Source organism: Ochlerotatus camptorhynchus, unplaced genomic scaffold (assembly GCF_037179485.1).
Source record: "Ochlerotatus camptorhynchus isolate MF236.1 unplaced genomic scaffold, CSIRO-AGI_Acam_v1.1 ptg000330l, whole genome shotgun sequence".
Classification (NCBI taxonomy): Eukaryota; Metazoa; Arthropoda; class Insecta; order Diptera; family Culicidae; genus Ochlerotatus; species Ochlerotatus camptorhynchus.
This window is the reverse complement of record NW_027040818.1, coordinates 17,307,081-17,334,673: the sequence shown is the minus strand read 5'-3', so window position 1 is coordinate 17,334,673 and position 27,593 is coordinate 17,307,081. Positions and strand designations below refer to the sequence as shown.

Here is a 27,593-nt window from a genome sequence, read left to right as displayed (position 1 = left end):
ATTCTATCCAAACAACTGAACGAATATCTTAATAATCATAATCTGCTATGTTCTTTACAAATCTGGTTATCGTAAGAACTGCAGCACGATTACAGCTCTTATAAAATGTTAACCGTCATGGCACTCTTAAATTTCAGCAACGCTTTTGATTCAATTGATCATCGGAAACTGTAGTAAACTTGCTAATTGTCTTAAAATTGGTCATTCCTCATTCCTTTAATCGAATCATATTTGGCTGGCCGATAACAGTATGTTGAATTTATAACATGCAATCCAATTACGTGCATGTTCTGAGTGGGGTTCCTCAGGGATCCATCCTGGGACCCCTACTTTTTTCTATGTTCACAATTTTTGTTGTTTATTAATTTATTTGATAAGGCTCAAACGAATTAACTTTACAGAGCCGAGGATTCTTGGTCATTATACAATACATCCTAAAACTGTAGTCAAAAGGTTAAACAAAATAAACATTTTATCTTCCGCTATCCAAAAAACCTCATCCATCAGAACTGGAGCCGCTTCCAGTGGTTTCATTGTATGGCAGTTACGCCATCGGGGGGCAGACCCGAGCAAAGCTGGATGTTCACAAGGATATGCTCAATGTTTTATTAAATTGTTAATTTCACTTATATGCAGATGACTGTCAACTATACATCTCTTGCAAATTGAATAATATTTCTGAAACTTTATAATTATTAAATAGTGATATAGAAATTATCTTAAAATGGTATGGAACTAATGGTCTTATTTTGAACAGGGCAAAAACACAAACTTTTATTTTTAGATCAAAAAGAACTGGTATTTAGGATATCCCATTAGTTAAAATGGGTGCTGATATCATTATGTATTCCGACACAATTAAAAATCTTGGTATTGTAATGAATTGCAACCTCAACTGGAATGCTCAAGTCAATGCTGTGTGCAGCAAAGTGTATTGTACGCTTCACTCCCTAGTTTTGTTACGGCGTGGAGTTCTCAACATATCAGATTTCAGCTGGTTAGATCCTTGATCGTTCCGTTATTTTTGTACGGGGATATTCTCTTTAGCTTAACTTCGAAGACAAATACAAATAAATTAAACGTAGTATTTAATGCCGTTACCAGAAACGTATACGACATGCGGAAATACGATTACATTTCTAACTTTTCTAATTTATTATTCGGGGAACGATTTCGTCAACTACATGAAACTTAGAATGTGTATTCAAACTTTTAAAATTTTAAACGATAGTCCTATATGTCTTCGAAACTTCTTTATTCACTCACAATCTTCTAGGTCAAGTGTTTTAATTATTTCAAGATGCTCTACAAAATTTTTTAAGTGAATCGTTGCTTTATCGTTCGATTCGAATATGGATTGAACTACCGAGGGAATGCAAGACAGCATGAAGTTTACCAACATTTAAAAACTTATGCAGCAACTACTTCAGTTAGGTTAATAAGTACATCGATTGTGTAATAGTAGCATACAGGGTGTTTGGTTCCGGGTTTTACATATTTTCAGGGTAGATAGGGCTCCTAAAGTTATGAAAAAATCCCCATGAAACATAGGGTCGGAAATGACTGCTAAGTGAGTTATTCAACATTTTATGTTTTTTTGTATTGCCAACTTTGGTTAGCTATATTTTTTTAATCTTAATGTGGTTTTCTGATTTCAACATACCAAATGAAAGATTAAAGTCTTAGCTATCAATGCTTTCTAGAAAAGAACTCGATTAAAGTTAATTATCATACATTAAAATTGAAAAGTATGTTGAAAGTACCGAAAAAACTGGTGAAATTTCATACATTTTAATGTTTTTAAGTTGAAAATTTTCATTTCTGTTTATTTAGTTGTTCTACAAAACATTTTCCATGCAGTTCCCTAGATTTGTGCCTTTGGTAGTAACCTTGTAGGCTTTATGGTTTCTTCGTAATTATTGATTTAAAACAGCCAGAAAAACTTGTGACGTTTTCTTAAAATGCGCTATAGTCACCCTATTCGTTCGTACGTTCGGCTGTTGCAGTGGACTACGCACATGAAAATTTGGTAGAATGTTATTGTAAATGTTGAGCTACATTCTTAACTTTTGATTACCGCACATCTCCTGCGCCGAAAGAAAACATAACTGCGGAGATGTTTCGCGGTATCGAATATTGCTCAGTCTCAGCAGAAAACACAACGAGAGACACCGAATCGGCGAATTCTGAGAGCGGAAGGGAGAGAAGTAGGTAGGGGAAACGCTCCTATAGTTGCGGTACGTTAGAAGCGTTAGGTTCCTATAGTTGTGTATGGAGTCTCCATACACAACTATAGGAACCTAACGCTTCTAACGTACCGCAACTATAGGAGCGTTTACCCTAGTGGTAATAAGTCGATGTCCTTTTTATTTCATAGCACTCTGTTTCAATGGAGGAGTGTGGAGCTCCGCTGCTTCTGTATACACACTTAGATTTTTTTTGGATTTGGATTACTGACTCGGTTAAAATTCAAATGATTGTTATTCGTAAGGATTGGATAAAACCCTAAAATTTTATTTTTCATCATTACACGGGGTTAACAGAAGTTAGTCTGTAAATTTTGGTAACACATTTCTCAACTTTGAATTTTTCACAGATTTTTTAAATTTTACCGAAGAGTTCCGCAATTCAAAAACTCGGTAAAAATTACTGACTCGATAAGTGTGTAGGGTAATTGATTCTAGTTGGACCTATCCAAAAACTGATGATGGTTGGACCTATTTTTTCAATCGCTAGTTTAGTCAATCTCCGCTAGATTTCTCGATGAACATTTCAAATGGTCCTATCTGCTTTGATCGATTCTCTTCATCGACTTTCTCTTTTCATAACCACTGCTATGCAAACAGATTTCGCGCTAATTCTACCACATAGTTTGATAAAGAAGGTACTTATCTAGCGTCCAAAATGTCAAATACAACATGGGAAAGTTTTGCAGCTGAGCTATTGACGAAAGAGAAAGTCGATGAAGAGAATTGATCAATGCAGATAGGACCTTTTGAAATGTTTATCTAGATTTTTATTTTCAAAGTTCAATTCACTATCATAAAAAACTATTTTTCTTCAATTTGCATGGGTGTTTTATTTAAAAAAAAACTTCAATACAGTTGAGTTTCAATGTGTTTTCAAAACAGTTCACTTTTCACGCATTAGCTCGTCATCATGCCTTATTTTCAAACATACAAAAAAGGAATATTTTTTACATTTATTTTTATTTTCATGCAGTAAAATACTGCTTTAAGGTGTAAACAACACGTTAGTTCGCCATTCATCCATTGGTTTCACTAAAATGTTTGAATAAAAAAAATTAAAAAATCACCACCCACGGTTGCTGCTCTGTTATTACCAGATCAGCTGCAATTACACAGAGAACCAACAGATGATGTTTGGGACTAACATTCATCCTCAATGTGTAAGAACTGGAGATCTAATATTTAGCAATACCAGCGCCGGCCGTGTCCGAATGCAGGTCAACTAGGGAATGGGAAGGAATGTGTTGACGTGGTACTCGCTGTGAAGGAAACCGAGAAGTCCTCTGCGCTTCCACGAGAAATCACTGGGATGTTGGATGTGGGGAAAGGTTGCACGCACGCACACGCAGGGATCGTTCTTTGGTAGAGCGATTATAATACACAAACACACACACACACACACACACACGCGCGCGCACTCATTCAATTTCTATTTTTAGATCAGGACCCACACTGTGCTAAGTGATGCGATCGGTGTTAAAGAAGAATTTGTTTTCATTAAAATCTAGTGGGTATAGAATAAGGCAAAGTGAAAAATTGCAAGGAAGGGGACGGGCCTGGGATTGAACTCCCGACCTTCTGCTCAGTAACCAGAAACGGTAACCACTGAGCTACCGAGCCTCGTCTTGGTTTCACTAAAATGTTTGAATAATTGACGAAATTCGAATAGATAAATATGATCATGGTTGGACCTACGCATGATGATGGTTGGACCTATGTGCTTCCTAAGACGGCCGCTAGGTGCGCTTCGGTTTGTCTACATCCTTCATGCGCAGCTGATTTGAAATTCGATTTCGTTTTGGCCGAGTGATCAGTTTCTTGGATAAAAAAAAGGCTAAAGAAAAGAGTTATACGGTCGAAAATCTTCAAGAGACTGTTCTTTTAGTAAGAAATAAATCACTTACCGCGTATCAGGCACAGAAGAGGTACAATATTCCGAAAACGACACTTCACGTAATAAATAAGGAAAGCCACGGCAAGAAATATCGAAGGGAAATAGTGTTGAGTGTTGATTTGGAGAACCAGCTAGGGGATTGGGTTTGTATGTGCGCTGCTTCTGGCAGTCCCAAGACGACCAAAAAGATCTTGGAAGCTGCTAAAGACCTTGCGTCACTAGTTGGGCGTAAATTTAAAGGAGGAATTCCATCGTCAGGTTGGCTGAAAGGGTAACCACCGATTTCCGAACTACCACGAAAGCGCCGAAAGAATCTGTTAATATGAATTTACATTAAGCACTTCTCATACACCTTCTGTGTGTGAATTCACTTGAAATAAAATTTGCTAACTGAAACTTATTTCCGAAAAAAAAACTCCTAGGAGAAAAAAAAAACTATGGAACCGGAATTAAGTTCCGATATTCTGTCATTTTTAGCCCCTAAATTCCCCGGTGGCACTTAGAACATGCCCGGAAGTGGCCAATGTGGTCCAAGGCACACAATTTTGTTATTGATCTTGTTATCGAATTTGGAAGTAATGTGAAGTGTCGCATGATAGGTTTTATTCCTTCCATGTCAAAATTAGCTCCATGTTCCATATACCCTGGAACTTGTTCCGGCCATATCTCCGGAACCAGTTGACCGATTCCAAAAATATTCAATTGCTTTCAATGGGATCACAATACCTATAGTTTGACGTTAAAAAAAAAATTTCAAATCGGGTCAATGATTTCCGAGAAAATGAGCCATGATGAAAAGCTAATGCGTGGAAAGTGAACTTTTTTAAAAACGAAGTCAAACTCAAATTTCTTGATTTTTTTAAATAGCAAATTCATAAAAACTGTATAAAAAGGGTTTTTTTTTCATGATACCAATAAGCTCTTAACAAAGTTTTTAAACAAATATGGGCTTAACTAGCATTTGCAAAAATAGGTCCAACTATCATCATTTTTTAGTTCCAACCAAGATCAGTATAAGTCCAACCAAGATCAGTATAAGTCCAACCAACATCATAATTCTTTGCTGAATAAAAACGTTTCATAAAATCATTTGTTCATAATATTAAACTTTTTATGTTATTATTAGAAACAAAAAAGATAGATCTTTCCCCTAATCACGCATTTTTCATAATTATATGTTGAATTCATAATAAAAAATACGACATGAATGTTGACGTCATGTGAAACCGGCCTAAATAGGTCCAACCATCATCAGTTACCCTACTGATGTATGGTTAGTGAAGAGGCTAGCATGTGGAGGGTATTCTCGGGCTAGTGAATGCCAGCCATCCCCACTTATAATTCAGTAATACACTATTTATTCATTTCTGTTTGATATGTTTTCAAAGTTTGCAAACAGAAATTAGCATTACAGTGTAGTTACCAATTTTCCAAGTCATAGACTTCAGATAACTGTTCAAAGTCCCAGATTTTTTATAACGGAATCATGAACAAGAAACCAAAGACCACTATGACAAACGTGATCGGTCTGAAGGGATCTTTACATAGAAATTGTTTTAAGGTGATACGATCCAGAACCTCTGGCTCTGGTTCCACTTCGCTTTTTCCAGGAGTCCATTATCTGCTACCGGAAAACATACAATAACAAAACTGTGATGATAATTTAGTGCCTCAAATCGCAATATTGCCCGAGATTAACTCCCTAGAAAACTCGAAGTTCACGATCACGTTTGTCATAGTGGTCTTTGGTTTTTTTCATGATACCGTTATAAAAAAATCTGGGACTTTGAACAGTTATCTGAAGTCTATGACTTGGAAAATTGGTAACTACACTTCAATGCTCATTTCTGTTTGCAAACTTTGTACACATATCAAACAGAAATTAATAAATAGTGTATTACTGAATTATAAGTGGGGATGGGTGGCATTCACTAGCCCGAGAATAACCTCCACATGCTAGCCTCTTCACCAACCATACATCAGTACACACTTATCGAGTCAGTAATTTTTACCGAGTTTTTGAATTGCGGAACTCTTCGGTAAAATTTAAAAAATCTGTGAAAAATTCAAAGTTGAGAAATGTGTTACCAAAATTTACAGACTAACTTCTGTTAACCCCGTGTAATGATGAAAAATAAAATTTTAGGGTTTTATCCAATCCTTACGAATAACAATCATTTGAATTTTAACCGAGTCAGTAATCCAAATCCAAAAAAAATCTAAGTGTGTATACAGAAGCAGCGGAGCTCCACACTCCTCCATTGAAACAGAGTGCTATGAAATAAAAAGGACATCGACTTATTACCACTACCTACTTCTCTCCCTTCCGCTCTCAGAATTCGCCGATTCGGTGTCTCTCGTTGTGTTTTCTGCTGAGACTGAGCAATATTCGATACCGCGAAACATCTCCGCAGTTATGTTTTCTTTCGGCGCAGGAGATGTGCGGTAATCAAAAGTTAAGAATGTAGCTCAACATTTACAATAACATTCTACCAAATTTTCATGTGCGTAGTCCACTGCAACAGCCGAACGTACGAACGAATAGGGTGACTATAGCGCATTTTAAGAAAACGTCACAAGTTTTTCTGGCTGTTTTAAATCAATAATTACGAAGAAACCATAAAGCCTACAAGGTTACTACCAAAGGCACAAATCTAGGGAACTGCATGGAAAATGTTTTGTAGAACAACTAAATAAACAGAAATGAAAATTTTCAACTTAAAAACACTAAAATGTATGAAATTTCACCAGTTTTTTCGGTACTTTCAACATACTTTTCAATTTTAATGTATGATAATTAACTTTAATCGAGTTCTTTTCTAGAAAGCATTGATAGCTAAGACTTTAATCTTTCATTTGGTATGTTGAAATCAGAAAACCACATTAAGATTAAAAAAATATAGCTAACCAAAGTTGGCAATACAAAAAAACATAAAATGTTGAATAACTCACTTAGCAGTCATTTCCGACCCTATGTTTCATGGGGATTTTTTCATAACTTTAGGAGCCCTATCTACCCTGAAAATATGTAAAACCCGGAACCAAACACCCTGTATACTCTGAAAATCATTAGTAGATTACTTTCAATATTATTCTTGTATTGTATAAATAAATAAAAAAGCCCTCTATGAGAACAACGTTATTTCTGGTCAATCTCATTACTGGACATAGAGTATGATTGTACTTGCTACACAATGATACTAATGCAAAAATGGTACAGGGATCCAAAGCTCACAATTAATAACTGTGGAAGTGCATCTAGAACACTAAGTTGAGAGCACGAGATAAGCTAGTATGCGTTAAACGATATGTTTGAAATGCGAAGAAGAAGAAGAAGAAGAAGAACAAGTAGCCAGTTACAACCCATCACATTGATTCACTTCACCGACTGCAGGACTGGGTCGCAACTGTGTTGTGTCACCACACCATCAGCGCCAAATTCCCATAAAACTGAAACTGCCAGAAAGCTTCGACCGAAACTGTGTTCATCAAACGGAATGGGTTCAATACTTTCGAGGAATTTTAAATGATTCGCTCGATTTAATTTGGATTTTAGAGCATGCACATGTCGGTATTCGCACACGGAGGGTTTAGTGCTTTGGGCTCCATCTGCTCTACCCGTCGCCGCCGTCGACGCTCGCACACAAGTTAAGCAGTTTCGCGCACCATCCAGAACCCTTGTCGTGATGAATCATTTATGAACATGAGCCACATCAATTCGGCATAAAACTCACGGGTGTGTGTGTGTGTGTGTACGTTCGCATTTAGTATTCTCGAATGTATGCTTGCTTTCTCTTCGTGACACGCAAATTTAGCTTACGTCTGTTTTCTTACTTTCGGACCATATCGGAATCCGACCGATCGGATCGGAATTGGAATTAGTTTAGTTAGTGTTACCCAACATTCACCTACAAACCAATGCTCGCAAATTTCCTAATCATCCCACAGATATCTCCGGAACAGAGCGTCCAATTCGGATAACAATTTGATTAATACGACTTTGGAGTCACGTCCGCTGCAGTTATCTCTGGGAAAAGATCCACCACAGACCGGCGCAGTGGCTCTACGTTTGAAGAGGGGGTGGCGACGAACGGGGGCGCTTTTGTTGATTTATGACTTTTACGCAAATGTTTTTGTTTTCTTTAGTTCATCCGGGTGTTGTCGCCGGGCCGTCCGTCGCGTCACTTGCATTTATGTCTACAATATATTTACCATCCTTTTTTTTCCAATCTGAAGCTTATTGAGAGAATGACGTTCAATTTCTGTGGGGGTGAGTGTTGTTGTTTGTGTTATTTGCCAGGTCTAAGCGCTCTAGCTAGATAGGGGCGACGGCGGAACAAAGCGTACAATATGAAAAATGAAACGAGCGATTCAATGTGAATGATAGGAGGACTTTTTTTTTGCTAGGGTTTGATTAAGATTGTTCAGCGAACAAGGTTGGAATGATTTGTGGGAAATTTATGAATTTATTTTATTAGTTTTATGAAGGTTGATTTTCAGTATTACTATTGCGTCTCATTATTATTCGCGATTTATCGATGATTTTGCCAGCTCCCTATTTTGTCACAAGTTAAAAAATATCTTCATCTCCCTGCGCTTTGGTCACATTTCCAGTATGAGAGAGTGATTGCACTTAGATCAAAAGTGCCTGAGAAAAATGCAAGCACTTTCGCGGATTACCCGGAGTTGCGATAGTGAAGGTATGATCACAGGCAAGCAGACATAACATGCTTAAGATGTTCATCGGTTTTAACGGTCAATTCAAATGGTTCTTAGTTGATAGTACTGCCACTTGTGGCGCACATAATCAATTTCCTTGCATTTGACTTTTACACACTACAGCCATCTGTTGAGTGTATTGCCCATCACAGTGTATACAATATGTTGTGTCTGTTAGTCTGTGATATAACATTGAGGTAACGTTAGGATAAAACCAAAACATTGAGAAATATAACGTATCACTTTCAGGAATACTTCACTTCGCAACCGATGAACCATTCTGACGGCCATATGAGTACCAAAATAACCATTATCGCAATATAGCTTGTATATACTTACTTTGATGAAACTATCATTTTTTGAAACTAATCCCTTTCGTATTCCATTCATTCTCTTTTATAACGCCATCTCATACTAATCTCTACATTGATTCAATGACTCATTCCGAGTGCTCGGTGGACCAGCGATTTAAGACGCGAACCTTATGCCAGATGACCATGGCAATACAGTAACAGATGGTGGACATGAGATCGACCACACCAACCAGCGAGGAAAAGTAAACATCGAACCAGGTACGGAAATTAGTGCGGATTTATCTCCCTCGCAAAACAAGAAAAACCCGGAAATGGCGGAATCATCTACGGAAGGAAATTGCTGGTGAAGTGCGGAATGAAGTACGAAGCGTTAGAGAAAAAGTGCAAGGGATTCCAAAAGAAGCAATCAATGGCAGCAGACCAGCGGAACATGGTGAGACCAGGCCTATTATTATTTATAAATTAAACATAAAATTAAACTAAATACGCGCTAGGTTTGAAAAGAACATTTTCAAACCTGGAAGTGTGTATGTAATACTAAAATTCAATTGATAGAAGCAATACATACATGCGGGGCTTATTGTAAATGAAAGTAACCTCGAAATGGGCGTGACTCTCCAGACATTCTGAAATGGGTTGCAGGATCTATCATAAAGCTATCACCTTCTAATTCCCGGACTAAAACTGTCAACAATGACCATAACTGCGGCATTGCAGAGAGAGTTCTTCCATAACAACACTGCCGGTGCTACGCCGAACCGCCATTTGCCACCGTCATCAACGAGGTGACGCATTGTACGCGGTCATCGATGCGACACCGAGTGCGTCGAACTCTAAGGCCGATGACATGCTAAGGCGTAACGCGAAGCGAAGCTTTGCGGTTTTAAAACTGGAATTGATAAAAGCGTTGCGCACAGCGTGCTGTGACATACTAAAAGCTTCTGTCAGTGCGTTTCAAGCGCGTTTCTGATTCAAGTTGCATGTGAAAATGGATTCGTCCGATGATGAATTCTTTGCTTCTTCAAGCACGATAAATTTTATATTGAATAAAGAAAGAGATTTTGCTGTACACCCAATCAACCGAAATAGAAGGAGAGATGGAGAGTTTCACCGAATTTACCAGGAGCTGCGAAAATATCCCGACAAGTTTCGATCCTACACAAGGATGACCATGGAAACTTTTGATTTAGTGTTGGATATGGTGAAGAATAAGCTAAGTAAAGACTGGACAAATTGCACTAAAGAACCAATCTTTCCTTGCGAACGATTAGTTGTCACCCTAAGGTACAGTGATTCTTCAAATTAAATTATCTGTTTAAATTTTCAATTCACAAATTAATGTATACTATGCAATCTGTTATACAGGCCCTCCCCATGGACATGGAGGTTGACGGTACTGAAGCAAAGGGTTATGTTTAATTTCTTTATATTTGCAACGATGATGATTTCCTATAGTGACACATATCACCTTCTTAATGCTTCAGTATACCTCAAACGATTAATTCTTGGTTGTTAATAGAACTTCCATGATGCAATCGGCTGCATTATGCAGACTGAGCAATTCTGATTATAGTATCAGATTTGTTCTGTATACAGAGGAACTGGGAGGGCTTATTAAAAACTTCTCACCAATAAAGTAATGATCTTCTTGTAAATTTTTCATATAATTTTATTAATATTTTATTTTATTTAAGCATATTATTTTTGTTACAGTCAATTTGCATTAGCATATGATACAAGAGATTTAATATTACTTGCTCGTTTTCGCGTAAAATAATCAATATTTATCTTACTTGTAATAACCTTTGAAAGTATTTTTTTAAGTTTTTTTTTGTGATCTGAAAATTTACCCAGTTTGGTTAGAAGTTTCGAAGCTAACGCATGTCCACAGGCCTAATAGAAAGATAGGCAGAACAAGTGTATCATTAAGAATCGTTGCATGCAGGGTTGCTTCCACTCACTTGCTATAGATGAGTGATTTTCGGAGTTTTGAATTCGTTAGATGTTGTAATGGAGATTTGTGCTGTTGGATGTGGGTGGAGATTGGAGGGCGGGTGTTTGACGCATAGAGCCTGTCAATTTCGCTTTCAGAGTGTCGCAGTCAGCGGTTTTATGATTCGTGAGCGCTCGCGATTCGTAGAATCGTTGATTGTGATTGCAAGTGGATTTGACGGGTTTTGTGTGTCGGACGCTTGCTTTTTGGCCTCTTCTTGTGTCTAATATGTGCAGAGTATCATTATAACGTCTAATGGTTTTGAGATTCCTGGTGGCGTGAAATATATTTGTGAGAATATCTTTTTGAGATTTTAGCAGTCACGTTTTGTTTGTAGTTTATATTTTATTTATTTCATGTAATTATCGTAAATAATAGTTATTCAAAGCGCTGTGGATTATAAGATGCTCGATGACCCTCGAGGGATCGATTTTGCTTACTGAGCAGAAAATCATGGATTTAACCCCAAGCTCTTCCACAGCACAATAAATCGCCACCATCATTTGTATATTTGATATTGAACATTAACCTCGGAAACTATTTGCATATCAAGCGAAAACGTAGTCCTGTATTGTCGCGAAGCGTTATGGTTCTGAGATGCTCGATGACCCTGGAGGGATCGTTTTTGTTTACTGAGCAGAAAATCATGGGTTTAATCCCAAGCTCTCCATCATGACTCTTAAAATTCATTATCACTAAACAAAATTAATATGTTCTTTCGATAGCCGGCTATCGAGAGATTAAATAAACAACAAATAAACAATACATACTTTTGGTTGCATCGCCAACTTGAGGTGAATCCTAACCGAATACCCTACCCAACCCTCCAACTCCGTAGCACTTATGAGGGTGTCGCTAAGTCGGTGGCCTCTCGTTAAGTAAGTACTACATCAACATTTCCTTCCCTATCCCTAGTTATGGTAAAGATGGGCGTGGCCGGGAATAGCGACAGTCATGCTTCTGTTACTCTTGTTTAGATTGGAACCAATGTTTACTCCTCAGCATTATTCCTGAAAGTAGTCTAACTGAGAATTTCAGAAGAGACGTGAGTGTCGCTAGTATCCAATCTACGAAGTATATCATAACAACGCTAACGCTAACGCTAACGCTAACTATGCAATCTGTTATACAGGTACCTTGCTACTGGATCATCTTTTACAACACTTGGCTGTTCTTTCCGTATGGGTCGATCAACAGTAGCTGATATAGTGCGGGAAACATGTCAGGTTTTGTGGGAAATCCTTCAGCCCATCTACATGCCAACTACAACAAAACAAATGTTTGAATCTGCAGCTGAAGAATATTGGACGAAATGGAACTTTCCGAACTGTGTCGGATCCATTGATGGAAAACATATCCGGATAAAATGTCCAAATGGATCCGGATCAATGTACTTTAATTATAAAGGATTCCATTCAACCGTGTTGCAAGCTGTTGCAGATGCCAATGCTAAGTTCTTGGTGGTGGAAGTTGGAGGATATGGCAAGCAAAGTGATGGAGGAACATTCAGTGCCTCCGATTTGTACCAACTATTGGAGAAAGGAAAGTTGAATGTTCCTCCAGATACTCCATTACCAGATCGAGAGTTAAGCGTGGATATGCCACACGTTTTCGTCGGAGATGAAGCATATTCTTTAATGCGGAACTTGCTCCGCCCATATCCACGATCACAGCTTGATCCGGAAAAGGAATATTTCAATGCACGATTGTCCAGAGTAAGGAAATGTATTGAATGTGCGATTGGAATAATGACCGCTAAGTGGAGGATCCTATGGAAGCCAATTGAGACTAATGCGGAATTCGCTGATGAGATCGTTAAGGCGATATGCATAATGTAATCATTGATCACGAAGGTCTTGAAACACTGTTGGAAGAAGCTGCTGAACTGAACAAAATAAACGACAACAAGAAACAAACGAGCAGCTCCAATAAGATTTGCACAAAAACAGGGCGCTTTGTGCGAAATTATTTCAATGATTTTGTGAACAAAAATAAGCTCAGTTAAATTTAAAATTTATGTAAAGCAAACATTTATTTTAACTTGAAATAAACATTTTTGTCGCGATTCTGGTTTCAGTTTGTGGACATGATGTAGAAGACTTTTAAAGAAAGCTTCATCTTCATCGTCATCAGCGTTAGCCTTGTTTACTTTTTTTCCAGAAGCTTCAGCTTCCGTGCCTCGATAGCAATCAATTGCTGTTGCGCACTTCTCTTGATGTTCCTCTGTTGTGGCGGGTTGATATGTTCATGTCCTTCGTCTACACCATCATCCAGTATCACAACTTCCTCGTTCGGCTCGTCGCAAGTTTCTGTTGGATGTGAATCATCTTCAATAATGTCCATTCCATCGGAGTCAACAACAGAAAGATTCCCTCCAGCTTTTCTTGGCTTAACCTGGTCTTTGATGAAAAGCATCGACTCAAAATGCGGCCAAGCGGAGTATACTTCATAATTGGATGGTGCTGGGTCTCCGGATCTTCCTTCCGGGACTTTCTTCAGTTCTTTTACGAAAGTATCTCGTAGCGATTTCCATTTTTTCTTGACCGCATCGGCTAAAAATGATAATAAATTGAACAAAACGAAACACTTGGTTATTATCTAACTTACTTGTTATTTCACCGCCCAATTCGTTAGAAACTTGTCTCCAAATTTGTCCACTGCCAATCTGTTCCTGTACAGTTTCAACGTTTTATCCCAAAGCGGTTTCTTTGTGAAAACAAGAGAAATTAGATTTTCTGTTTCGATCTCCATTTTTCACAACAGAGTCAATGCGTGCAAACGCGTCAAAACACTTTCTGTTCTGTTTTATCGCTTCCACTGACGCTTAGTGACGCTTCCTGACAGGTTTAAGCGTTTTATATGGACGCACAAGGAAACAGCTAATACGCATTCGCACCGCATTCCGGTTCGCTTCGCGTTACGCCTTAGGGCCTGTTCATAAACTACGTAGACAGTTTTTTGGGATTCTTGACCCCCCCCCCTCCCCCTGCGTAGACAGTTGTCCATACAAAAAATTTAAAATTTGTATGGGTCGTGGATAATTGTCAACCCCCCCCCCCTAAACTGTCTACGTAGTTTATGGACAGCCCCTTAGCATGTCATCGGCCTAAGAGGAAGAGGTGACAATTGGCTTCTTCCTCTTTTATTTATATCTCTATCTCTATCTTTATCTATCTCTATCTCTATCTTACGCACATGAAATCGGCCAATCAGGAGCTGGTTCACGTTTGACAGAAAAGTGGTTCATATTCGCCCCCGTATTGTCACCTCTTCTCTTAGGTCGAACCCACCGACATGTCATTGACTGTGACCGTTGGCAAAACGTAACCACGTAAGCTACTACAAGCCATCATCTGGTGAGCCAAGCAAGCCTTTATTTCTTTGTGGAGTGTGGCGTCCAGTGAGGGCGCCACGGAATAGTTATTTACCAGTCCTTAGGCTGAGGAAATTTGAGACGTGACTCGTCAAATCTGCCAAAAGAGCATGCGTGCGTAATTCGACGCTACCAACCTTTGTCACCAGGAGCGCATGCCTTTGTGGAGCTGAGCTACCGATTTGTGACGACACCCAACAACACATAACACCGAGCACATGAGCACATGAGACACGAGATCGAGAATGAGAGTATAATAGGAAGAGAGAAAAACCGCACAGAGTAGGAGAGATAATAGGAACGAACACACATAAATAGAAATAAAACGAATTTCAAGCTGAACATTGCATAAGGTCCTAAGTAACATTGACAAATTCTCTTCGTCGACTTTCTCTTTGTACCCCCACGGCCATGTAAAGACATTCCTAGGTATTTTCAGCACACAGATCGATAAAAGAAGCTTCTATCCAGCATCTAATACGACAAGCGCAACAAGAAACGGTTATGTGCTCAATTCATTAACGAAAGAGAAAGTCGACGAAGAGGATCGATCAATGTTACTTAGGACCTAATGCAATGTTCAGCTAATGGAACTGCAAATCGCTCGGCTTCCCGGGTTGCGATAAGTTAATCTATTAGCGAATTTGTTTATTATTCAGTTCCAACCTGGATCGGGTATCAAGATCGACTCTGCTTGTTTTCTGACAAAACAGTGCTAACATTTGAAAACGGCACAAAAGCCATTTGTAAACAAATGGTTTGTGGGCCCTTTACTCGCTACCCGAAGAACGCCCACGCAAACCAACAGCATCGTCAGGAAGGGGAATCTGTTGTCCTTCGACTGAGGTCGGCTGGATCAGTTGAGGGATGGCAGTGGGTTGGCGGTGCCGTCCACGCTTGTACGGAGGGAGGACTGTACGCTCGAACACAAGGGGTAAATACCTGTGTTCCATCCCAGGAGATCGGACAACCAAGGAGTGTACATTAACTTTCTTAGCTCTGTCACTCCCAACGATTTATATAGCCTATTTTCAAATCCTGCATACGGAGCGGTTGGTACGGTATGTCCCCGCTCTTTGATTACCTGTGGATTAAATGTTAACCACTGTCTATACTTATTAAGTAGACATGATAAACATTCACTTCCACAAAAAATAACTAAACGCTACACAGTAGGCCTGGCCGCTTTATTGTTTGTTTCACATCCTTGATGTGCAGCAGGCATTAATAATGACAAGAAAAATGATAGATGTATTTCTATCATTTTCCAGGATTCTTTCAAGTACTGACTGTGTATGTGTAGACTAGACTAGAAAACCTACCTCAGGTTCAGGTTCGCACTGACAAAAAGTTCGGTTTCACACTGGGTTGGAACTGGTTCCAACCCCGATAATAAACAAATTCGCTATACACTGGAGTCGCTTTTTACGCGGGTGATACGTCCCGTGTAAAAAAAAACCGCGTAAAAAAAAACCGCGTAAATTCCGGAATCCGCGTAAAAAAAACCGCGTAAATTCCGAAATCCGCGTAAAAAAAACCGCGTCAAAAAAGACCGTGTAAGAAAAACCGCGTAAAAAGCGATATACCGCGTAAATTCTGAAATCCGCGTAAAAAAAAACCAAAATCCGCGTAAAAAAAACCGCGTAAATTCCGGAATCCGCGTAAAAAAAACCGCGTAAATTCCGAAATCCGCGTAAAAAAAACCGCGTAAAAAAAAACCGTGTAAAAAAAAACCGCGTAAAAAGCGACTCCAGTGTATAACGAACTTCAACCACGCAACTTCGAAGTCGTAGCACTGCAGGAACTTTGCTGGACGGGACAAAAGGTATGGAAAAGCGGGCATCGAGCGGCTACTTTCTACCAGAGCTGTGGCACCACCAACGAGCTGGGGACCGGCTTTGTAGTGCTGGGTAAGATGCGCCAACGCGTGATTGGTTGGCAGCCGATCAACGCGAGGATGTGCAAGTTGAGGATTAAGGGCCGTTTCTTCAACTACAGCATCATCAACGTGCACTGCCCACACGAAGCGAGACCCGACGACGAGTAAGAAGCGTTCTATGCGCAGCTGGAGCAGGTGTACGACGGCTGTTCGCAACGGGACGTCAAAATCGTCATCGGCGACATGAACGCTCAGTCCTACCTGGAGGTAATGTATAGACCGGCAATCGGGCCAAACAGCCTGCATGCCGTATCGAACGACAACGGCCAACGATGCGTGATTTTTGCGGCCTCTCGGGGTATGGTAGTTTGAAGTACCTTTTTCCCCCGCAAGGATATCCACAAAGCCACCTGGAGATCACCTGACCAACACACAGAAAACCAAATCGATCACGTTCTAATCGACGGGAAATTCTTCTCCGACATTATCAACGTCCGCACTACCGCAGTGCGAACATAGATTCGGACCACTACCTAGTTGCAGTATGCATGCGTTCAAAACTCTCGACGGTGCATAACACACGTCGAAGTCGAACGTCGCGACCCAACATTGAGCAACTACGGGACGCCGGAGTTGCCCAGGACTACGCGCAGCAGCTGGAAGTTGCACTACCCACGGAAGAGCAACTTGGCGCAGCTTCTCTTGAAGATGGCTGGAGGGACATCCGTTCCGCCATAGGTAGTACTGCTGCAGCGGCATTAGGTACTGCAATCCCGGACCGAAGAAATGACTGGTTTGACGGCTTCGTCTTGGTTCGAAGACACTCTCAAGAAAGTTCAGGACGTCCCTGACAATTTTGTAGATTATCGAATAGAAGATGGAAAACTTTTGAAATTTGTTTCCACTCCTAATCTACCGTACGATCATAGGTATGAATGGAAATTAGTCCCTCCACTGGAGGATAGGGACAACATAATCCGTGAAAATCACGATGGGTCAATGCATCTTGGGGTAGACAAGACGATTGATCGTATAAAACAGCGATATTATTGGCCAAGATTAGCGGCAGAAATACGCGAGTACATTCAACATTGTGGCACGTGTAAAGAAGTGAAAGGTGCTCATGTTCCCTTAGTTCCTCTAATGGGTGATCAAAGGATCACAAAACATCCTTGGCAGATAATCGCTATGGATTTCGTTGGCCCATTACCTCGAAGCAAAAATTGTTACCAACATATTCTAGTAGTACTAGACCTCTTTAGTAAATGGATTATGCTCACTCCAGTCCGCAGGATCAATAGCGCTTCTCTATGCAGCATAATTCGTGATCAATGGTTCTTTCGAAATTCCACCCCTGAAGTTATCATAACAGATAATGCAACATGTTTTCTTTCTAAAGAATTCAAATCCCTTTTAGAACATTACAACATCCGACACTGGCTAAACGCCAAGTATCACTCCCAAGCGAACCCAGTAGAGAGGGTTAATCGCACGGTTAATGCAGCTATTAGAACCTATGTCAAGGAAGACCAAAGGTTGTGGGATTCGAAACTTTCTGAGATAGGATCCCTCTTGAACTCGTCTGTTCATTCCGTGACTAAAATTACCCCTTTCTTCATAGCGCACGGTCACGAACTCTTCGTGAAAGGATCTGATCATAAGGACTTTCCGATCGAACAGGATCAAACCCTTGAGCAACGTTCGGAGAATCAGAGGCTACTTTTTAAAAAAATCTACGAAGTCGTCGAAAAGAATCTCAAGGAAGGTCATGAGCCAGGTAAACAACGTTATAACCTTAGGCACCGTCATCATGCGAAGGACTTGTAAATAGGTCAGCAAGTCTACTACAGGAACATGAAACAATCGAGCGCAGTTCAGAACTACAATGCTAAATATGGTGTAATGTATCTGCCTGCTCGAGTTAAATCCAAACTTGGTTCTTCCTCATACGAAATCGAGGACCTGACAGGGAAATCTCTCGGTGTTTGGCATGCTTCCCACCTGAAACCCGCTTAATTTTTATTTGTGAGCTCAGTAACACAGCGTTGATAACATTTTCATTATCAGCAGTTGCTAGTCCATCAAATTGGTTTTCGTCAATGGATCGTCACTGTCCAAAACAATATAAATAGGCGTAGTATCCCAAAACAAGCACAAAATCTTCGTTTTTATATGTAAACAATCCTCCTTTTCATGAAAAAGGCTAGGTCCACAGATGCTCAACAGTCCGATGGATAGCTAAAATGAGAGAGATAAACAAAGGTACGATAGGAACGTTTTCAAGTTCGAAAATTCGTGTCCCTATTCTCCCTAAAACAATGAAATTTTCACGATTTTTCCACCCTAGATGAAAAATTAGTAATGTTTAGGTTCACGTCGATCACGATCTGACAGAATCAGAATGATCAATTTGACGTTGAAATTCGAAGTTCGAACAGAAAATATCGATTCGCATCTTCATCTGCAGGTGGTTGATCAGTTCGAATTTAGCACAAACTTTAATTTATTTTCAATATTTATTCAGGTTAATTCAGTTTGTGTTGGATGTGTTAACTCGAAATTCGCTGGAGACCTGAGGCAACGCGCCGCTGACGGTCAGTACAAGGTATATCCTTCTAAGTTGATACGGAGTCCCACGACGATGAACGTATATGACCCCGAATGTTTGAGAACACACTCTGGTCAAATTTGGAGAAACTTCTTTGAAATATAATTGGGAAAATAAATAATTTCGTTGCCTTTAGATAATTGCGTCTAAAGCACCACTTTTCTAGTATGGGATGATCGAATAATTAGTGTACAGGTTAAATTTTTATTTTCAAGTGTACAGTTAGTAGTAAGTTAGGATTATGTGTGTGAGAGATTGAATGAGTGGGCTAGGTTTAGGAAAGGGTACCCGATTGAATGAAAGAATGAATGAGTTAGGATTAATAAAAGGCACCTGATTGATTAGAATTTTAGTGAGATAAAGCTTGATCAAATTGATCAGAATTATTAGAAATAATCCAAAGTTGTTGTTCCTCACAGGTTGAGGGAGTTAAAAAAAAAAAAAAAAAAACTTTTGAGAGAGCCTTTTTCTCAATGAAGGGAGATAAGAAGAATAAATATAAAATCGTATCGTAAATCACGGTGATCAAAAAAAAAAATATTAAGGCGAAACAAAACCATAAAATATCCACAATGGCCTGATACCAATAGAAATTAATTTTAAATGTTTGGTCCGGGCTTACTGTCAGAGGTACATTCTGCCATGCTGGGATCAATGATCGATCATCAGTTCATCGTGATAAACTAAAAATTACCCAAAAGTAGGGAATTTTTATACTGAAGAGGGGGACATTGTAACCTTCGACGAATGTTTCAACCTTATATACTATATTTTGGTGTCAGATTTGCCTTATGAAATACCATTGTATTTAAATATAAATTTCATGCAAGAATTTATTGAATTATATAAATTAAAACCTAATAAATTTATTTCTATTTGATGAACTTCAATGCCGTAAAGTAGAAAACATTTTTTAATAAAATAGACCGGGGAAGTTGTGAACCGTTGTCATGCTTAATATTGAAAAAAAAAAATCATTCCAAAAGACGAGCAGCACGATAAAAATACTGAATGTATCGTCAAATGAAACGACTCACAACCCTACGAGTCAGATAGGAGCTGTGCAGATAGGGTTTTTGAAATTCTAGCTAGTGCAGGGAATCAGGTGGCTCCACTGCTCGAACATTGCTACAGCGAAGATTACCACCTACTGCTCGACTCGCACGAAGTGAGAAAAACCCGAAGGCGCGTAAATCACGTGATACGATCGTCATCGATGGGCTGATGATCGTATGATGATAATTGGCTACCTAAATTCAAACCCGGCACTTCTATATAAGGGTCCCCGATCCTTAATAGAGGTCTCTTGTATCCTGGGAAGCGAAGAAGATTGGTGCATTTTAGAAAAGTTCAGCAAGTGAGATTCAAACCCGTTATTCTACCGGTATTAGAGAAGTTAAAGGACAGTCAGTAATAAGTACTCTTACCGGTTGAGTCTCAATAAAAAAAAAACGTTAAAGGAGCTTAGCTCCAAGTGAAACCTAACTCGCGAAGAACAATACACGGTAGTGCGCGCTTTAGTGGCCACGTGGTGGTAAACTGGACCTCCTTATCACTGACGTTGAGGCCAGTTAATATTCCGAGAGGTCGTCTTCCGGTTTGTGTAATTTAAGTCGACACCCTGAAGAACTGTCCGTCAAGTTTAAAAGCGGTGAGACAAGGGGTCGCGGTGTGAGTTAGGTTGAATTCCTCTCGAAGTGTGTGAAGATTGTGCACAGTGAACCGCTTCCCAGATGCGCTGAACCGGTCGTACGTCAACACACGACCTAGCACCACGTTTTGTATCGGAACGGTATCAGCATCGGCCCTGGTAAGGGTGAAGCGATCCAGCGACGAGGAAACACGTGGCATCCAACGGCAGCGGCGGCGGCGGTATCAGCGAGGCAAGCATCAGCAGACATCAGACAGTGAGTCAAACCCTTAGAACATTTTCCTTTTCCTAAAATAAAAAAAAAAAGTGCTCCGAAGTTTGATTGAATGTCCTATGAATATATTTTTTGGCTTGGTGTTCTTAACGTAACGCTTGTGTTCTAAATTCTGCATGGACCGAAAGAAAAGTTTCAGGTTGGGATTTTGTCGTTGGTTGGATTCAGGTGAGTTTCTTCTAGTGCGGTTTGCCGACCCTGAAAAATTAGAGTTAAACTAGCTCGGCTGGCTAGTGAAGACGTCCGCGCCAAATACGGTGGGAAGTCTTCAAAAGTTACAGAATGCAGCACGGGCGAGAATGCTGCAACACCGCACGAGATTGAATGTGGAGCGATACAGACAAGCGTGGAACAGACAAAACTCGGTTTTCCGAAGGAAGAAGCGTCAGCAGGAAGACCGAGATCGCGAGACGATGGAAAATCTGTACCGCGTAAACAACACACGGAAGTTCTATGAGAGGCTACGTGCCGCAAGCCGATATGTGCAAGGACTTGGACGGTAACCTTCTCACGAACGAGTGTGAGGTGATTGAGAGGTGGAAGCAGTACTATGACGAGCACCTCAACGGTGAAGAAAACGAAGGTGGCACGGCAACAGACCTTGGAGCACGCGCAGAAGACGACAGGCTACCGGCCCCTGATCTTCAAGAAGTTGAGGAGGAGATCGGTCGGCTGAAGAACAACAAAGCAACTGGCGGCACACTGCTGAGTGCCGCCTACAAGGTACTCAAATTCTATGCCGCCGTCTGTCACCATTTGCAAGAGAGTTCGTGGGGCAATAACAGGCGGGATTCATGGGTGCCCGCGCTACCACGGACTAAATTTTTGCGATTCTGCAGAAATGCCGCGAATACAACGTGCCCACACATCATTTGTTCATCGATTTCAAATCCGCATACGACACAATCGATTGAGATCAGCTATGGTAGATTTTGCACGAGCACGGATTGCCGGACAAACTGACGCGATTGGTCAAGGCGACGATAGATCGAGTGATGTGCGTTGTTCGAGTATCGGGACACTCTCGAGTCCCTTTGAATCTCGAAGGGGGTTACGGCAGGGTGATGGACTTTCGTGTCTGCTGTTCAACATCGCGTTAGAAGGTGTGATCAGAAGAGCTGGGATAGACACGAGTGGCACGATATTCAGGAAGTCCATCCAGCTCCTTGGCTTCGCCGATGACATTGACATCATTGCACGGAACTTTGAGATGATGGCGGAAACGTACATCAGACTGAAGGCTGAAGCTAGACGGATTGGACTTGCCATCAACGCATCAAAGACAAAATACATGAATGGAAGAGGTTCTAGGGAAGACAATGTTAGCCTCCCACCCCGAGTTCAGATTCACGGTGACGAAACCGAGGTGGTCGATGAGTTCGTGTATTTGGGCTCACTGGTGACCGCCGAAAATGATACCAGCAGATAAATTCAAAGACGCATTATGGCAGGGAATCGTGCCTACTTTGGACTCCGGAGGACGCTCCGATCGAATAAAATTCGCCGCCGCACGAAGTTGACTGTCTACAAGACGTTGATTAGATCGGTGGTCCTCTACGGCCACGATACCTGGACTATGCTCGTGGAGGACCAACGCGCCCTTGGTGTTTTCGAACGGAAGGTGTTGCGTGGAGGAGGCGAATGAACCACGAATTGCACCAGCTGCTGGGAGAACCATCCATCGTCCACATTGCAAAAATTGGGCGACTACGGTGGGCTGGGCACGTCGTAAGAATGCCGCACGACGACCCAGTTAAAATGGTTCTAGAAAGCGACCCAACAGGAACAAGAAGAAGAGGCGCGCAGCGGGCAAGATGGATCGATCAAGTAGAAGGTGACCTGCGGACCCCTCGCAGACTACGAGGCTGGCGAACTGTGGTCATGGATCGAGTAGAGTGGAGACGACTTCTTCGGACAGCAGAGGACAACAAGGCCTTCGCCTGATTGGTAAGGTAAGTACAACTCTGCATTGAATAAATTCTAGAAAATTGTTTCGCTTAGCTGTAGCAATGCAAAGAGAAAATCGATGAAGAGAATCGACCATCGCTTATACGCCCTTATGCATGCTCAATGTCGAATTATCTAGTTAATATCTGATATCTCGCGCAACACGATATGATATGTACTGCACATTTTTCAAGATCCCGAACACAGAGTTTTGTTTAAATGTTCTGACACATCAAAAAAAAAATCTCATGCTTACTAATCACTGATCACTGATAACGCCCTAATTGATATGCTTATTGGAACGCTAAACAAAAAACAGTCCTGGCTACACCTTCGTCTACGTCCACCCGTGTTTCCCATCACAGAACAGAAGAGAACCGACCAACCGAACCGTTCGTGGGAATGTTGTCAACTTTCGCAATCGCATTCTACTCTACTTCGACAGCTCCGTATTGTTGCATGTCGCCTGACGTACCAACAACTACTCAAAGTGGATTATCCTATACCACTAAATGACGATGAAGCGCAGAGTGTGACACGATTACGAGGAAACATAGTTATTGACTTCTGTTGATTTGGGCAGACAGACAAATAATATCAGACAAAAGGCGCCATTCGTGGGCTATCGCCACGAAGCATAACTTGCTTCATTAGCTTCTTGTTGAACCGACCACGGCGTTGACCAAATTGAAATTGGAGTCTATTGACCCGAAACGCTTTTTTTGTTTGTTTTGCTAACTTCGATGGATTCAGACATGAGGTACTCTTGAGGAATTTGTTCGCTAGGTTGCGCTGAGTCAGGGGTTCGAATTTCTGTAGCGAAATTAATCGATTCGTACGCAAATAAAAAGGGTACACGTTTTAGTGGAAACCAATGTTAACGATGAAAAACTATTCCATTGCAAACAACGTTTCATGGGTCGCATTCCCACACGAACAGCATCAGCGTTGAGCAAGAGCATAACGCATAGGATGATCAACAGAGAGGAAAAAATAAGCGAAGAAAAGTGTGTAAGTGGACGTGATTGCTGTGCTGCTGGATGGGGCAGAGCAGACGAGGACGTTGACGGTTGTTTGGTTGATGATGATGCTGGTATAGGGTTACCATCAGGTTATATGAGAAGTGAAAAGATTCCTTCAAGATCGTATAATAAGGAATTTTGCTTCCAACATGTGCGCAAGAAAATGATAAATTGATTGCCACTCTTTTGCGTAACGGCTGGAAGCTCTGATAACCCTAATTCTCTTTTGCATCATATCACACAGAGTTGCACAAATGCGCCTGATGCACTTGTTTCGATTATGTCTTCTCACTCCTCCCCTCACCAGCATCTCTCGGTGCTATAACTCAAGTATGCACTTTCCTCCCTGGCAACAGGATCCTCTGCCTACATACGGGCGCGGAACGATATGTGAGAAGGAAAAAAACGGTACAGTACAAAGTAGGTAAAAGGGTAGGTACATGCAACAAGATGAGACGAAGCCAACCAGTCAACCAAGCATCATATCAGCCAGCAGGTCTTCCCTCGGTCGTTAGTGCTGTGTTTTACATCACATCTTCGCGGGTGCGGAATGTGTGTGTCTATGCGAGTCTCGCGAGCATCTTCCCTTTTTTTTTGTATGTGATAAAAACAACAACAGCGTGGGTACACAATAACATGACACGGAAAAAAAGGGCGAGAAAAACCCGGGTCGTCCGTATGGCGTCGAAGGCGAAAGTATGTATGTAGCTGAGACGCATGTAGTACGAAGAAAATGTTCATATTCACAGTAACTGTTGTTGTTTGCAAAGGAGGCATCATCAGCATCGCGTCGTCGGGTCGTATGTGATGGAATTCGTTATGTTTCTGGTGTTTTAATATGAACAGAAGGAAGTGAGATCGGATCGCACGATGCATTGTGAATGTAATTTTCCCGCACACTCATGAACCCCTTTGTTTTGTTTTATGCCAGCGGAGAGTGCATCTCCTATGTAGGACCGAACCCTTGTGAGAAGGATTTTTTTTACACTTCAAGCTGCTGCAATTGGAATATGCGTGTATTTGAAATCTACACCCACAATTTGCATTGCCCCTTTTCGGAACTTTCTGCTCTGCTAAAAGGAAATGGATCATACTTGTGAAATTTAGAGAAACCCTCAATGTGAAGAAGGAAAACACTCCAGGGGTGTCTTCCTTAGAATGATAATACGTTTGAACGAGATTCTCCTTGTGAAAATTCATCACCACTTAAGAAGACTTCCATAAGACATAATTTAACTTCAGAATTCCATAAGACACGAGTAATTTATTTTCGATGATCCGATCCGAAGAAGGAGATCAGCGTGTTCGCTGAAGCTTCATCAGTCCTCTGGCCACAAGCAGCCCAACGTTGGAGGGTTATCTAAAATTGGCCTACAATATACTACGTCATTAATGGATGGTCCCTAATAGAGTATTCAGGACTTTCTCCAGGAATCAAGTCTCCTGTGGTATTTCTTGATTAATTCCGGAGCTCGACTGGGACTGACAGAAAAGCATACATATGAAAGATACCACATCACACAAGCCTCAGATAATAAACCGAATAAGTTAAACACTTCTTATGGTTATTTTATGTGTGAAAATCGGTACGTTGGATCACCACATTTTAGAAAACACCCGACATGATCTGACCCGATCAGATGTTCTCCGCCGGAAATACACATAATTTATAATTACCATACACGATGAAGCATATATTTTACCAATTTTAGACCCCTCCGTAGCGTATTCTGGCCGAGCACAAATTTCCAAAAGTGGCATTCCATGACATTATATTTCTTCTAAAATCATTGCATCTGATTCCTTGGCGAATATTTCAAGAAGCTTATTAAATCGAATAGCAGAGAAACAAACTCCCTTCGAGTCTTGCTAATAGCTCAAACTGCATACAGTCAAATTGTCCCACCAAAGACCAACACTTTTCGGGACCGCACATTCCGGCAGCACTCGTCTCCCTTCCGTCAATGGTAGCTTATGCACCGGTTGGCAAGCACCGCGCACCGAAAGAACAGGACTTGTCATCTTTGTTCAATTTTCGTTTCTGTTTGTGTTCTCGTCTCCTTGTGGTCGTCGGTCGTTCGATATGGATCCCTTTTCTACGTCTTTACGTCTAGCACCACCACCGACGACGACGACGACGACGATGAACCCAATCGCGTTTCGTCGTCGCTTCCCGAAAAGGGTTCAATGAAACATGATGCGGCGACTTTTCCCTCGAGGGAGAATGTATGCGAATTGAGATGGAGCTTTCCCATCCTTATTTGGACCGAGTGGCTCAGAATGGAAATCGGAACTTCTGCATTCTCTCGGGACATTTATTATTAATTAAAAACACGGAAGCACCAGGTTTTATACTCAAACTATAGAATGCCACTTACCCATCGCAGCAGCAGTTCTATTTTCTTCCAGACTTTCGATACGTTCTCCAGAATGCCTTCGTCGTGTGTTTAGGTCGTTTAAACCGTCAGTACAGTCATCATCATCATCATCAGCGCCGTAGCCATCATCCGGAAGCTTTTATGTTTGTGTTGTTCTTTGCTGCGCTTTACTGCAGCACTGTAGCAGCCTCCTCCACTCGGATCTGCTGCTACAACTTTTGCCCAGCCTTGCCACTGAAACTGAGAATTTTCAACTTTTCACCACCAGAACGCACTTTCACCGGCGTAAACTACTTAGCGAGATACAATTTAATTAATTTTCACTTGCTTTCAGCCACTTTTCTGCCTGCCAGACATGTCACACGCCCCAAAACTCCAGCTCAAATTTTTCACTCTTCTGTCTCCAGCGAAATCTCAGCTCCCCCTCGTGCCGAGATTTCGTGTTTTGCTTGTTTCGCACTTTCCCCCAATGGTCACCCAGAAATAACACACTGTTCCACTCGTATAGCGATCAATTATTAACACCAATATTCTCGAGGACATTCACTTGGGACCAGAGAGCAAAAAAAGGAAAATAACGCGTATCCGAAGAACCGATTTACACACCCGACGGCGACGGATTTTCGATTCAATCTGAATCTCACTCGTTCCGTTTGACGTTCTCCGCTTGGGTTCAAAATCGAACCGCAAAAGTGACTGACAGCGCTCTGACAGTTTGTTTCGATTGCGTATTCGTCGATGAAGGAGGTTTTGTTTTGGCGGCTGCGGTTCGTCGATTCGATTTTGCACGGCCGTTGGGAACTCCCAAAAAAATTTTAAACAATCAATTACTTTCAGAGAAGTGCAGTTACTTATTTTTGCGAAATTGTGCCCAATTTGTGGTATAAATTCGTTTATGTTATAATTCTGTATTTACTGATCATGGAATTAGACTCAATATTAGCAATGAGCAACAAAATCCTTTCTTCTGAAAATGTTAATTTTAATCATTTTTGGTTTGTTCTCAAAGGCCGTGCATTTGTTCGTCGATTAGTGGTGGAGTTTCGACTAGTTGCCGCTAGGTAGTGTTGGTTCTCCAGCGGTAGACGCCAGATACACGGTAACCGCAAAATACCCAAAAATGACTATAAAAGACTCGAAATTGACCACAAAGCAAGCATTTCGAGGCAGACTGGGACTACCCATTAAATCAGTAAAAAAATTACTGATTTATGATTATTTGTTACTCACAAATTAATATACAGTATGCAAAAAAAGTTTATCCACCCCCTACCAATTAACAATTTTGTTTT

General features: G+C 40.9%; 1 protein-coding gene across 2 annotated transcripts in view; it reads right to left on the bottom strand.

Annotated features, from left to right (window-relative positions):
- Positions 1–26,394, bottom strand: part of Ack-like (activated Cdc42 kinase-like) — a 124,700-nt gene extending 98,306 nt beyond the window's left edge. Inside the window, exon 1 of one of the 2 annotated variants that reach the window (XM_065230379.1) lies at positions 26,302–26,394. In XM_065230379.1, coding sequence (XP_065086451.1) covers positions 26,302–26,305 — 4 coding nt within the window. In that variant the 5' untranslated portion in view covers positions 26,306–26,394. The remainder of the gene's footprint in view (positions 1–26,301) is intronic. The other variant, XM_065230378.1, reaches the window with a different exon arrangement.
- Between the last annotated feature and the right edge of the window lie 1,199 nt (positions 26,395–27,593).